Below are 14,674 nucleotides of genomic sequence, written 5' to 3'. Positions count from 1 at the left end.
GGAAGCATTAAACAAAGTGTTTTATTTATCTTTCAGAAAATGCTTAAGTTGCAGATTAATGGCCATATTTTAAAATTCACCTATAAGTAGAATTTATATTGTTTTTCCATAATTGAATATGATTTTTTTGTCCAGACATGAAGACCCTGTTACCAGTAAGCCAGCCAGAAATTCGGAGTTATTTTCCAGAAAGCTGGTTATGGGAAGTTCATCTTGTTCCCAGAAGGTATTATACTTCTTTCATGTTTCCTTGAAAGAAATGTGGGTAATGCAAGTATTATGGCTAAAAATCTGGAAACTACCCATTTCCCAATAGCTTGCATAGGAGTTAAGATGATTCTGCAATTTGATCAAATTTTGTTTTGTTTTGCTTTGCTTTTTTAAATTTTTATTTTTTTAATATACATCGTACTGGTGATTGGCTCCAGGTCAGAATGAAGAAGGGTGCTATTCCATTTAATTTTGTTTGACTTCAGTATGCATTTACTACACACAACTATGTACGATACACTATATTAAGCCACTATTTTTATCCTAAAATATCTGTACTATAAAACAAACATTAATAAACAGGAAGAAAGGTTTTCTTTTTAAAGTTTTTTATTCAATACATTTTAAGGAAACACTTCCTCTATACCACTGAAAACAGTGATGGGCTGAGTCCTTGAGCCACACTCTTCTTAGATGGGCTTAAAGCACTGGTTTTCCAATGAGAAGGCAAGGAATGAGTTCAAAGCCCTGCAGTTGTCTCCTCATGCATCTCCTTATTTCTACCCTTGTCTTCTCTAATCCTTCTTCCACACAATTGTTGTCCATTTCATCTGACATTACCCATTAGCTAGCATGTCCTCTAGTAAACCTTCTGGCCACTGCTCCCCACCCTACCAGTGATTGGATTAATTACACCCTCAATTAACCCTGTTGTGTGTATCATATTGTATTATAATGACTTGTTTACTTTCCTGTCTTCCACATTAAAATGTAAATACCTCAAGGGCGTGAACTAAATTCAGATTACTGTTTTATATCCAGGACTTGGCCTAGGATACCGAAAATAAATGTATTGAACGAATGCACACTGCCTCTGAACTCTTATAATGCCTTATTGGTACAATTATTACAGTGTAGTGTAATTTATTTACTCAACTATTTCTTCCACCAGATTGTAAACTGCCTGAGAGCAGGACTGTATCTTATCAGTGCTGTTTACTCAGTACTCAGCACTATACCTTATACAAAGTTGGTAGACAATAGCTGTAAATAAATATACAAGCTTAATCATAATCAGCAGTTTTTAGTTATGTCAACTTTGTTTTGAGCAGTGCTAACATGCATCACTTTGCTTCCCTATTTTAGAGTATACTCACAACAAACATATCTTTTTCTTTGTTTTGTGTGCTTGGATTTTGCAATGTTTCAAAGGCATTCTTCTGAATTTGAATTCTCATCATAGAGGTGCAATGTCTAAAAGCATGCAATATATAGGGGAGTTACTGAATATATTTTTCTTGGTGAGGTTTTCCTTAATGATGTGATTTCATTTCGTGAATTTTTTTCTTTCTCTAAAGTAGTTTGAAGCAAAAATTCTGTTAATGGATGTCTCTGTTAAGTTGGGTTAATCAATATTCCACTGTATTTGAATATCAACATTTTAACTTCCAGAAAACAGTTGCAGTTTGCCCTACCTGATTCTCTAACCACCTGGGAAATTCAAGGTGTTGGCATTTCAAACAGTGGTAAGCAGGCTTAAGTGATATGTGCATTTAAATAGTGATTTGATTAGCAAGATGTAATTCTTTGTTAGTATCTATTTAGTTTACCCAGGACTTAAATGGTAGCAATTTTTTAAAAATATTATTTTTTTATGTATTACCAAAAGACTTGGATATACCCACATCTTTGAACATGTTGATTTCTCCTTTCACTCCTCTCTTTTTTTTTTGTTTTTCCTTTTTTTGTAAATGAAGAAGGGGTCTTGCTATGTTGTCCAACCTGGTCTCAAACTCCTGGTTTCAAGCAACCTTCCCACCTCCACCTTCCAAAGTGCTGGGATTACAGCTTGAGGCACTGCACCCAGCCTCAAGTCTTTATTTTCCTTCATTTTTCTCACTGACTGGGAGCTTGTGTAGAGTTAGAAACAAATAAATGACCTCTCTTGGGCTGATCTTTATGATGATTAAGTGCAGATGCTTTCCAAATAGCTTCAGGAATGGTTTTGTTTGTTTGTTTGCTACTTTTGTTTCAAAATCTTGGTTTCCACAATCAAAATTTTATACTCATTAAAAATGGAGCCAATAATGAATATCTAAAAAGATTTGGTGCGTTAGTTGATAAACATTCTCATGCCTTAAATAGAATTAACTATTTGTTGAATAAACGAAGTTTTTTGTTAATACTAATTATGATTGAAATTAAGATCAATAAATAGAAAATTCAAGGACATGAGGTGAGAGTTCAGAGAAAAAAATGATCTAATATTCTTTTTTCCTTGAAGTAAAGCAAATGTGAGAAAGTTTAATACCAATAAAGCATTATAGGAATTTCCTAATATGATTCTACTTTGCTTCCACTTTGGGCTGAAGGTATATGTGTTGCTGATACTGTCAAGGCAAAGGTGTTCAAAGATGTCTTCGTGGAAATGAATATACCATATTCTGTTGTACGAGGAGAACAGATCCAATTGAAAGGAACTGTTTACAACTATAGGACTTCTGGGATGCAGGTAAGTAGGTATTAATATTTATGGGATAAAGGAAACATTCTCTGGTTTTCTGAGAATTCTATTAGTGGAATTACCATACACAAAAAAGTAAAAGTTCAACTCAGTTCAGCAATAGAAACCAAACACTTAAAATGAGCATTGTACTATATGTGTAGGGATGTGAATTAAAGGGATGAAGAAAGGAGGAAGGACAAGTAGGTATTCATGTAACTTCAATTGAAAGAATAAATTGCATAAGATAATCCATGTGCTGTGGAAGTCCAGAGAAGGATGAATTCATCTTTAGTTCCTTTATTTGCCTATACTCAGAGTTCCTTGATTTCCTTGATTCTAACAACCCTTTCCTCCATTTTAGCCATTCATACTCATCTTCACTTTATAGATCTTATCATCCTCTTTGAAATCTTGATTTCAGACATCTCACATCTCACCATCCAGTGACAACCTCCTTCCTGTCCTCCTAACTCATTAACCAGATTAGTTCCGTAGCTCTGGGTCAGTAGCATCACTGAAACCTTCAGTCCATTGACTCAATCCCTTTTATTATCCATTACTTCCCTGCTCTTTTTACTTTACTCCTTGTTCAGATTAGAATTCACCAGCCATCATTAAAACCACACTGACTAAAATTATGCCAACTCCCTGGATCCTATCTCACTCCAGGACACAATTCTAACCATGATTGGACCCACCATTTATCTTCTCTTTGCCAGCACACCCCTAAAGAGAATTATATAATAGGCTGACTGATTTGACTTGAAAATCACAGTCACAAAACTTTGCATGAGAATTCAATGTGTTCCAAAATTCTAGCTATATTTTTTAAAAGCACTAACTTTATTCTTAGAGATTAGAATTTCAGTGGTTTCCTAAAATTTTGCTTACATACCCTCTTATTTTGGAAAAACTATGTACCCCTCTGACACTTTTTTTTTTTTTAAGACGGAGTCTCGCTCTGCCCTCTGACACATTTTAAAATTGGCATCTAAAATTTTTATCATACATTTTTTAAAAGATGGCAATCTATTACTTTTAAAATATTTAAATATTGATATCTTAAAATAAAACTGTTTTATCAAACTTATGTATAGCAGACTCCAAATACCATAGCAATTAATTTTTTAAATGCTCAAATAAGCTTTTTTTTTCGAGATGGAGTCTTGCTCTGTCGCCCAGGCTGGAGTGCAGTGGCGCGATCTCGGCTCACTGCAAACTCCTCCTCCCCTGTTCAAGCGATTCTCATGACTCAGCCTCCTGAGTAGCTAGGATTACAGGTACACGCCACCATGCTTGGCTAATTTTTGTATTTTTAGTAGAGACAGGTTTCGCCATGTTGGCCAGGCTGGTCTCGAACTCCTGACCTCAAGTGACCCACCTGCCTCAGCCTCCCAAAGTGCTGGGATTACAAGCGTGAGCCACTGCTCCTGGGCTCGAATAAGCTCTTAGCAACAGATTACATATCATTCCTTTTCCTCAATGAATTCATATTTCCATTTTACTCCCCTAATGTTATATATTTTATGCTTGAATTTTTTCTGTTGATCACCTTATTATACTTTAATGAACAAAAATATGCACATACATTGAAAATGAAATATCTTAAAATTTCATGATTGTAAAATTCCAAGTATCAAATGATATGTGGCTTTAGGTATCATTACAAATATTATTATTAGTATATTATTGATAAAATAACATATATTTCTAAAGTTATTAAATGTAAAAATTTTATTTAAAAATTATCTTCTCGGCCAGGAGCGGTGGCTCAGGCCTGTAATCTCAGCACTTTGGGAGGCCGAGGCAGGCGGATCACAAGGTCAGGCAATCGACACCATCCTGGCAAACACGGTGAAACCCCATCTCTACTAAAAATACAAAAAAATTAGCCAGGCTTGGTGGTGGGCGCCTGTAGTCCCAGCTACTCGGGAGACTGAGGCAGGAGAATGGCATGAACCTGGGAGGTGGAGCTTGCAGTGAGCCGAGATCGCGCCACTGCACTCCAGCCTGGGCGACAGAGCGGCACTCCGTCTCAAAAAAAAAAAAAATTATCTTCTCATTAGATAAATGAAATTTTTCTCTCAATTGGCTTAATAGTTATGGATAAATGTTATTTATTGTTAGAAATGAGAGAGGGTTTGGCATAAATTCTATTCTTATTTTTCATTTTTACAGAGGTAGTCATTGCTGTTTAACCCAATATTATCAGGAAGGTTGATAAAATAAAAATATTGTCAATTTTATTACCCCTTTATCAATATATTTTAATCTTACATCTTGGAGCTTCACATTTAGCTTATTCAATTTATGTAATATGTTTGTCATATAATTTAGCTGGAAAAATCAGTCCTTATTGATAAAATAATCAGCAAAAATCAGACTCACTCTTTGTCATAGAAATGCCAATTTCATTCTTCAAATCATGTTAAGAAATGTCACTCTTTTTTTCACAATTTTAATTTTCAGTAAAAATGAACTTTTCCATATAAACTTGTTTCATCAGGTAACACTAAATATCAGAGAATGCACACACAAATTTTACTTGGCCACAGGATGTAAATGGGGAATAAACTTAAGTAATCAGAATTTACCATACTGATGGTATTATCTTTTTTTTTTTTTTTTTTTTGAGACAGAGTCTTGCTCTGTCACCCAGGCTGGAGTGCAATGGCATGATCTCGGTTCACTGCAGCCTCCGCTTCCCGAGTTCAAGTGATTCTCCTGCCTCAGCCTCCCGAGTAGCTGGGATTACAGGCATGTGCCAGCTCGCCTGGCTAATTTTTGCATTTTTAGTAAAGACAGGGTTTCACCATGTAGTCCAGGCTGGTCTCGAACTCCTGACCTTGTGATCTGCCCACCTTGGCCTCCCAAAGTGCTGAAATTACAGGCATGAGCCACTGTTCCCGGCCAGTATTATCTTATGTTTACAGAAATAAAATCAAAATGTTACTTATTTCTCTTCCTTAGAATTTACTCACAGGGTTTGCATAAATCCTATGAATCATGCCACCATCTTCAGCCCTGTGGAATTGCCCTCCCTCGTTTGGCTCCACCCCCACCACCCTAAATACAACGTGAAGAGTTGGAGAAGGACCTCGATTAAGAAGCTGTAAAGTTGCATTTACATTATTTCTTTCAAACCCACTAGCTTTTCTGCAGACAGAATGCTTCATGAATTTAAGATAATCATAATTCAGATAGAGATACCAAAAGCCATTTCTCCATCAGGTTCCTGTAGTGGTTTTCATGTCTCAAAATCCCCATTCAAGATGGGCTTGAGGCTTGGAAACTGAGACACTAAGACAGTCAGACCATCTCATCAAAACAGACTGAGCATAATTTTATAACTCACACTGATCTTGGCTACCAAAGGATTTTGGTAGATGATTAAGGAGGTGTCACTCTTAAACCATGTAAATTGTAATTTAAGATAGACACATAAATAGGTGGGCATAACAGATGGGTAAGGCACAGAGGCCACAGCCAAACTCTGCTCAACTGTAGGATTGAGATCAGCAGGGGCTCCTCTGCTCACCTAGTCTTAGACATATAAAATCGGTTTGTGTAGGTATGTATATATATACATATATACACATATATATACACATATATACACATATATATACACATATATACACATATATACACATATATACACATATATACACATATATACACATATACACACATATATACACACATATATACACACATATATACACATATATATACATATATACACATATATATACACACATATATATATACACATATATATATATATATATACACTGCCTCAGCAATTTGTGTTTCCACCAATAATATTATCAGAGACATCCTTTCATATCAGTATATACAGATTTACTTCATTACTTTAATGGCTGCACAGTAATTCACGTGGTGGGTATACTGTAATTGGTTGAACCATGTTTCTATTAAAGACATTTGGGTTGTTTGCAGGTTTTCACTATTATAACTGATTTTGCAAAGTCTCCATTTATGCATACATATCTTCCTACATGTATATTTCTGTAGGATAGATGTTTTGTCTTGGAGTGAACTAACTGGGATAAAGGACATGGACATTTTACCTTCTGATAATAAATATTGCCATAATTATCTTCCAAAAGGACTACATCAATTGACATTCTTACCAAGTGTATGCAGGTAGCCTTGATCCCTCATATTCTTATAATTTGGGGGAATAAACATTTTTTCTTTTATTGATACAATGAACACTTATACAAAAATTTAAATGAATGGACTAGATAACTACATGCATCATTTTGATTAAAGCTCAAAAATGTAACATTGCTGAAAAAAGCAAATTGCAGAATAATATATATACACAATGAATACAACTACATAATATTTAAAAACATAAAAGACCGCGCTGTATATTGTTTGTTAATATACATAAAATTTTTGCCAAGTTGACAGACACAAGTGATATGTCACTGATGTTTCTATTTCACTACCCTGATTACTAGCAATGTTGAACCTCATTTCATTTGTCTGTTGGCCATTTGTATTTCTTCTTTCATGTATTCTATGATATCCTATATACTACTTTAATATCCTTTCTTTTGCTTTCCATTGAGTTGCTTTTTTCTGGGGTAAGTTACCTAGCTTCTTCTCGCTTAGTTTCCTCATCTGAAAAATGGGATGATAATAGTATCTATTTCATAGTTGAAGATTAAATGAGCTAATTCATATAAATATAGTACTTGGCCCATAGTGAGTACTCAACAAATGTACTTATTATTGTTTGCAGGAGCACTTTGTATGTTAGAGCTATAAATTCTTTATTGATTATAAATGTTGCTGGTATTTAATCTGCTACTTGTCTTTAACTTTGTTATTAGTGTTTTTAATTTGTATGTTATAAAATCTGTAGATCTTTTCCTTTATGTCATTTGAGTTTTGTGTTTTTGGAAATCTTTTCTCACTGCAAGTTTTAAAAACGTTTTTCTACAAAATACCGCATGTTCTCACTTATAAGTGGGAGCTAAACATTGAGTATATATGGATACAAAGAAGGGAACAACAGACACCAGGGCCTACTTGAGGGTGGAGGGTGAGAGAAGGGTAAAGATCAAAAAATGACCTATTAGGTGCTATGCTTATTACCTGAATGATGAAAGAATCTGCACACCAAATCCCTGCGACACACAATTTACCTATACAACAGACCTGCACATGTGCCCCTGAACCTAAAATGTTTTTCTAAAAAACTGTTTTTTCTATATTTTCTATAGTACTTTTATAGTTTTTTGTGAGCATTTAGATTTTTTTATCTGAAATAAGGATCTAATCCCAAATAGCCAGATGATCCAGCAGTATTTGTTAAGGAATTCATACTTTTCCAACTGATTTAAAATGTCATCTTGCCCCCATATGTATTGAATTTCCATATATGTGGATCTATTTATAGATTCTCTCCTCTGTTTTGTTTACATCAGTATCACACTGATTTAAAGTACCAAAGATTTGTGGTTATATTGTGTATCTATTAGGCAAGTACTCTCTGGTATTCTTATTTTTCAAACGTTTTTGATGTTATTCTTACACATTTACTCTGCCAGATAAACTTTGGAATTAGTTTGTTGAATTCTCTTTTTAAAATTATAATAGGGTTTTCATATTGTCCTGAATTTATAAATTAATATAAGGGAAATTGACTTGTCATACTGAATCTTTTACATCTCTTTATCCTTTTGCTTTATGAACTAAATCAGGGGTCAGCAATTTATGGACCATGGGCCAAATCTAGCCTGCCATCTCTTTTGTATGTCCTTTGCAATGACACAATTATATATAACTTGACAGCAATTTTTTTTTTTTTTTTTGAGACAGAGTCTCACCCTGTCGCCCAGGCTGGAGTGCAATGGCAAGATCTCTGCTCACTGCAAGCTCTGCCTGGCAGGTTCAAGCGATTCTCCTCCCTCAGCCTCCCAAGTAGCTGGGATTACAGGCACACACCACCATGCCCAGCCAACTTGACAGCATTTTAAAGTGTCATGCATATCACTATACTGCCATATTTTATTTAATCTTTAAATTATCAGTGCATTTCCATCATATCAAAATAAGAAACAAGTACATCTGTGATATTTTGAGCTTAGTTCCTGTTAATTACCTTTCCTCCTGAGTGTGGGTTACACTTTCCTATTTCTTTTTATCTAGTAATTTTGGATTGAACCTTGGACTTTATTAATAAAAATATTATAAAGACTCTGGATTCTATTACATTCCTCTGAAGATTTTATATGTGTGTGTGTGTGTGTGTGTGTGTGTTAGCAGGCAGTTGGCTGGATTCAGTTCTAAACTCTGAAATCTCAGTTCAGTATTTTTAGCCTTAGCCGGATGCTAGAAATCTGTGCTGTGCATAGGTCAAGGTCAGCCAGGTTTGAGCAAGGATTATGCACAGAACATGGAGTTCCTTCACTATTCAGCTGTGGTAATTATTCCCTACTTTGTCCTCTAGTTCCTAAACCAGTATGATGTCAGGATCTACTGGGGTTTTAGCCATCCAAGGCACCAATGGGACCTGCCCTCAGGGTAAAGCTATAAAAAGCAGGACACTTATTCAGTGTCATTCCCTTCTCCCAAGTGTCACTTTCCCTCCCACTCTCTAGTATCTGCAGGTAGTTTGTTTGTTTTAATATATATCTTGTCTAGAGTTTGTGGTTATTTTTACAGAAAGGTTGCCCAATATAAGCTATTTTGCTATTACTGAAACCAGAACCACTGTTTTTTTATATTTTCTATCAGTTTCAAAAGTTCCTTTTAGTCTCAATTTACTAAGAGTTTTTGTAATGCAATTATGCTGAATTGTATTAAATGACTCTTCTATATCTATCCTTCCCCACCCTCCCCTGCTGTTCTAAGGAAATCATTGGCCACAGGTGATCCAATAGTCTTTTGCTCTGGCTTCTCCCACCCTGGTGGTTGTCTCCCAAGAAGACAGTTAAGAGGGAAAAGGAACTTTCCATTTTCAAGAAATTCCTCAAAATTAGTGGTTGAATAGCTGGTGCTCTCTTTTGTTTACCTGCTTGATTTATTCTGGATTTTACGGATTTATTATTTTGGGTGTAGTTCTCAATTCTATCAGTTCACCAGAATTTGGAGGGAAGATGAAAAATGTTCACTATTTGAGCCAGAAGTCAGTGGGCACTATTATTATTCCCATTACAAAGATGAGAAAATGGAGGATTAGAGAGTTCATGCAACCAGTTTCCATCACCAGTTAATAAGAGGAATGCCAAAAATTGAATCCAGGTCTTTCTGGAGCCAGAGTTTAGTTGTAAAATGGGGTACAAATGGGAAGTTGGTAAAATTAGAAAAGTAAGCTGGGGACATAATGGGCAGGGCCTTGAATGCCGATATAGGGAAATTTCAGTCTTTGATGAAACTCATCATTTATTGAATACCAGAGGCTGAGCTAAAAGATACAAAAATGAATAAGATGAAAATGAAAAAGTACCTGAGCCTAAGGCTCCCACTATCTGAAACACAAACATGTAAAGAGACAGGGTAATAAGTGCTATCACAACAGCATGAGCTCTGTACCTAATTTAGTACCTAACAGTCTAAGAAAGGTAAGATGTTTCTGAGACAGAGTTGACTTTTCTAGACATCTCTTTGCATTGCTAAACTCTACAGCGACTTGTATGTCTATGTTAGGAAATCTGAAATGAACTTTCTTCTGTGCCTTAGAATCTAAGGGATTATTTTAACATTGTTAAAGTGCAGAGTTTGTGTCCAGACAAGCATAATCAAGGTCAACTTTTTTAGAGATAAAGTATTTCAAGTCTGGGCACGGATTACAGCATCATGCCTGTAATTCCAGCACTTTGGGAGGCTGAGGTGGGCGGATCACCTGAGATCAGGAGTTCGAGATCAGCCTGGCCAACATGGAGAAACTGTGCCTCTACTAAAAATACAAAAATTAGCTGGGTGTGGTGGCGTGTGCCTGTAATCCCAGCTACTCGGGAGGCTGAGGCAGGAGAATTGCTTGAATCCGGGAGGTGGAGGTTGCAGTGAGCTGAGATCATGCTGCTGCACTCCAGCCTGGGCGACAGAGCAAGACTCTGTCTCAAAAAAAAAACAAGTATTTTGATATAATTCTTCACTTGTATTTCAGTTCTGTGTTAAAATGTCTGCTGTGGAGGGAATCTGCACTTCTGAAAGCCCAGCCATTGATCATCAGGGCACAAAGTCCTCCAAATGTGTGCACCGGAAAGTAGAGGGCTCCTCCAGTCACTTGGTGACGTTCACTGTGCTTCCTCTGGAAATTGGCCTTCACAACATCAGTTTTTCACTGGAGACTTCGTTTGGAAAAGAAATCTTAGTAAAAACATTACGAGTGGTGGTAAGAAAAACATGCTTCAATAACTTATGCTTAAATTATTGCAAAAGAGAGACACAGAAAGAGGGGGAGAGGGAAGCAATAGTGTAAATGTAACAAAACATTAAGCATTAAGGAAACTGGATGGAGGTTATTCTAGATTTTTTTTGTACTATTCTTGCAATTTTTCTATAAGTCTGAAATTGTGCTTAAAAATTTTTAATAAAACAATAACATTTATTTTGTAGAAAATATAAAATACTGAAAAACGACAGATAAATAAAAATCATCAATAATTCCCATACCCAGAGATATCTAATTTTAACAATTGGTACGCGTCTTTTTTTGGTATACAGGTACAATTGGTACACAGGCTTTTTTTTCCCCTTAATATATTCAGAAAATGTGTCTTGAAATCTATGTGCCAGACATCATGCAAGGAACTGGAGATAAAACAATAAATAAGACATGGCTCTTGAATTTAAAGAACTTACAGTCTAGAAAACTTTCCATTGTATAAACAAATAAACAGGCCCCAAAAAGAAGAAAAGTATCATTTGTTAAGTACAATTTACCTACAGTCTAATTGTATGCATGTTATTAACATTAATATTTTTATATAATTTTAATATTTTATACAAGTATGATTTACCAATTAAAAATAATAGTACTTTTTAAAGGACTAAGATTCTTGCTAAGGGTCATATGGCCAATTAATGACAGACTGGATTTCCTGGCTCTTCACTCTCTGTTTTCAGCTATGAAATTCACTTCAGTAAACATGTACCGACTTATTTTGTGCAAAGCACATTCCCATGCATCCTTGCACTGTGGTTCCATGCAGTCTCTGGAGCGAGGCTGCTGGGCCTTGAATCTTGGCTCCATCACCTCCTAGCAGTGTGATAGTGTTACTTGATTTCCATGTGTGTCAGTCTCCTCATCTGTCGAATGGGAGTAATAACAGCACCAACCTCATAGAGGTTTTTAGAGGTTAAATGAGTTAACACATATAAAGCACTTAGAACAATTATCTGGCTTATAAATAACTTCTTTTTAAGTGTTTGCTCTGGTCAATATGCAACTAGCCATAAAATCTTATTGCTGCTTATATCCATGTAAGTATTTACACATAGTTTGCCTTTTCCAAGAAAAATAATTTTTTAGTTTGAAAAGTGGTCCAGAAAAGTTGATCCAGGGAATTCAGGTTATATAAACTTATGTTTTTAACTGAATGTTTTCTGCCTTTATTTTAGCCAGAAGGTGTCAAAAGGGAAAGCTATTCTGGTGTTACTTTGGATCCTAGGGGTATTTATGGTAGGCAAAATAATTTTTTATTTTATATGTTATCTTTTGCTTTAGAAGTTAAAGTGTGTATGTAACTTAAAACACTATTTTTCAGAATGTGAATTGTCTAGAATCAGAAGTATCCACTTCTGGCCAGGCACAGTGGCTCACGCCTGTAATCCTAGCATTTTGGGAGGCCAAGGTGGGTGGATCATTTGAGGTCAGGAGTTCGAGACCAGCCTGGCCAACACAGTGAAACCTACCTCCATTAAAAATACAAAAATTAGCTGGGCATGGTGGTGGGCACCCATAGTCCCAGCTATTTGGGAAGCTGAGGCAGGAGAATAGCTTGAACCTGGGAGGTGGAGGTTACAGTGAGCTGAGATCCTGCCACTGCACTCCAGCCTGGGCGACAGAGCAAGACTGTGTCAAAAAAAAAAAAAAAGTATCCACTTCTTAGATCACTGTCTTTCTTGATAGCATTATAGTACAACTACTATAATCTGAATGACTGAGACACAACAATAATAATTCCATTAATTTTGAATGCAAGGCCTTGAAATAGTAACAATTGCATTACTTCCCTTATATATTATTCATTGTCTATCCATCACAATAATAATTTATAATATATCATTATTGAGCCAACAGTCCAAAGAACATCTAAGAAAAAGTCATTTACATAATTAACATGCATTATTTGAAAACATAATAATGCTGATTAATCACTTAACAAACCCATTCCTCGTTGCTCCTGCTTCCCTACTTTTCCTTCAATTGAGATATTCCAAATCTTCTCAAAGTTAGAATTTTGCAAACATTTGAGTACTTAATCAAGGTCTAAATACATATACATGTATTTATGAAATTTAGGATGTGGCCAGTTAACCATTCTCTTTTCAACTAAAGAAGACAGATTACTGTAGTTCTTATTAAATGCTTACAATTTATCTTAATGTTGTATCAATAATTTTTGTTTTATTTCAGTGATATAACAATGGGGAAAAAATTTACTTACAGATCATGATCACTATCATCAGTGTCATTTCCTCTGGGAAAGTAAAGAATTAATATCCTTTACACTCTAATTCAGCAGAGTATCATGAACTGAGGAGTGTTATTTCAGTAGAGTAATAAAAAGTAAAATCCATCTATGTACATGTGTCCACATGCTTACTTGTTTCTCCAGTTTTTTCTTCACACAGACCTCCTCCTTGCCTGCTCATTGTGAATGATCTATGGGTAGAGATATTACAAGTTTTGAGGGTTTTAGCCTCATGCAATTATATCAAGCCTCAAAAGCCACTGTATCCTTGGCTTCTCTCTCTTTTTTTTTCACCACAGATGCTTCCTCTGCTGACATTATTGCAAACAATTTTCCAGAGCAGTCTTCCCTTACTCATCCTAGGTGTGAACATCAAGGCCACAGGATAGGAACAATCTTTTATCTGGGAATAAATCTCTGTAGAGAAAATCTGGGTTAAAACAAAAATCTATGCCTCTTTCCAATCTTCTCATATGACTTTTTTCCCTTAACATTTTAGGCAACTTGGATTTAGGCAGCTTTCCTGATTTCTAGAGAGCTAAAGAGGGAAAAGATAAAAATTCTGTTCAGCTTATTTCAGATATTTTATTAAATACTTCTAATATTCATTATTTTTTTTTGCAGGGCGGGGGGACAGGGTCTCGCTCTGTTGCCCAAGCTGGAGTGCAGTGGCGCCATGTCAGCTCACTGCAACCTCCACCTCCTGATTTCAAGCAATTCTCCTGCCTCAGCCTCTGGAGTAGCTGGGATTACAAGCGCTCACCACCATGCCTGGCTAATTTTTATATTTTTAGTAGAGATGGAGTTTCACCATGTTGGCAAGGCTGGTCTGGAACTCCTTACCTCAAGTGATCCACCAGCCTTGGACTCCCAAAATGCTGGGACTACAGGCGTGAGCCACTGTGCCTGGCCTACTTCTAATATTTATATATTGAAATCACTATACAACTATGATACTTTACAGGGTTCAGTTAAAAAAAATGCTAAAAAGTGTTTGGAAAGATAAATGGACTATAATGTTAATGGAAATCTGAAAAAATATATCAATGAGGGAGAACAAACGGTATATAGTAATTAAAATTGTGTGACAACAGCTAAAAAAAGACTAAACACAGAGACTCAATGCTTAAGACTAGCTCTAGTCTTTAGTTTCTACTTTCTGTCCCTGATAAGCCCTTTTCTCCCAACTCATCTCATATCTCAAATGCAGAGAGTTAAGTTTCTCACTCCCTCATTTCCTGACACACCATCCTCATTGGTTTAGGCAGGCCCCTCT

At 35.8% G+C, this 14,674-nt stretch overlaps 1 protein-coding gene across 5 annotated transcripts in view; it reads left to right on the top strand.

The window, feature by feature from the left end:
* Positions 1 to 14,674, top strand: part of C5 (complement C5) — a 127,398-nt gene that overhangs the window by 71,353 nt on the left and 41,371 nt on the right. For 4 of the 5 annotated variants that reach the window (XM_054501275.2, XM_054501278.2, XM_054501277.2 and 1 more), the window contains 5 exons: positions 136 to 226; positions 1,663 to 1,736; positions 2,583 to 2,722; positions 10,866 to 11,093; positions 12,323 to 12,383. In XM_054501275.2, the coding sequence (XP_054357250.1) occupies positions 136 to 226; positions 1,663 to 1,736; positions 2,583 to 2,722; positions 10,866 to 11,093; positions 12,323 to 12,383 (594 nt within the window). Of the gene's footprint in view, positions 1 to 135; positions 227 to 1,662; positions 1,737 to 2,582; positions 2,723 to 8,575; positions 8,755 to 10,865; positions 11,094 to 12,322; positions 12,384 to 14,674 lie in introns of those variants that run through there. The other variant, XM_054501279.1, reaches the window with a different exon arrangement.

Source organism: Pongo pygmaeus, chromosome 13 (genome assembly GCF_028885625.2).
Source record: "Pongo pygmaeus isolate AG05252 chromosome 13, NHGRI_mPonPyg2-v2.0_pri, whole genome shotgun sequence".
In the NCBI taxonomy this organism is placed as follows: domain Eukaryota; kingdom Metazoa; phylum Chordata; class Mammalia; order Primates; family Hominidae; genus Pongo; species Pongo pygmaeus.
This window is presented reverse-complemented; position numbering and strand designations above follow the sequence as displayed.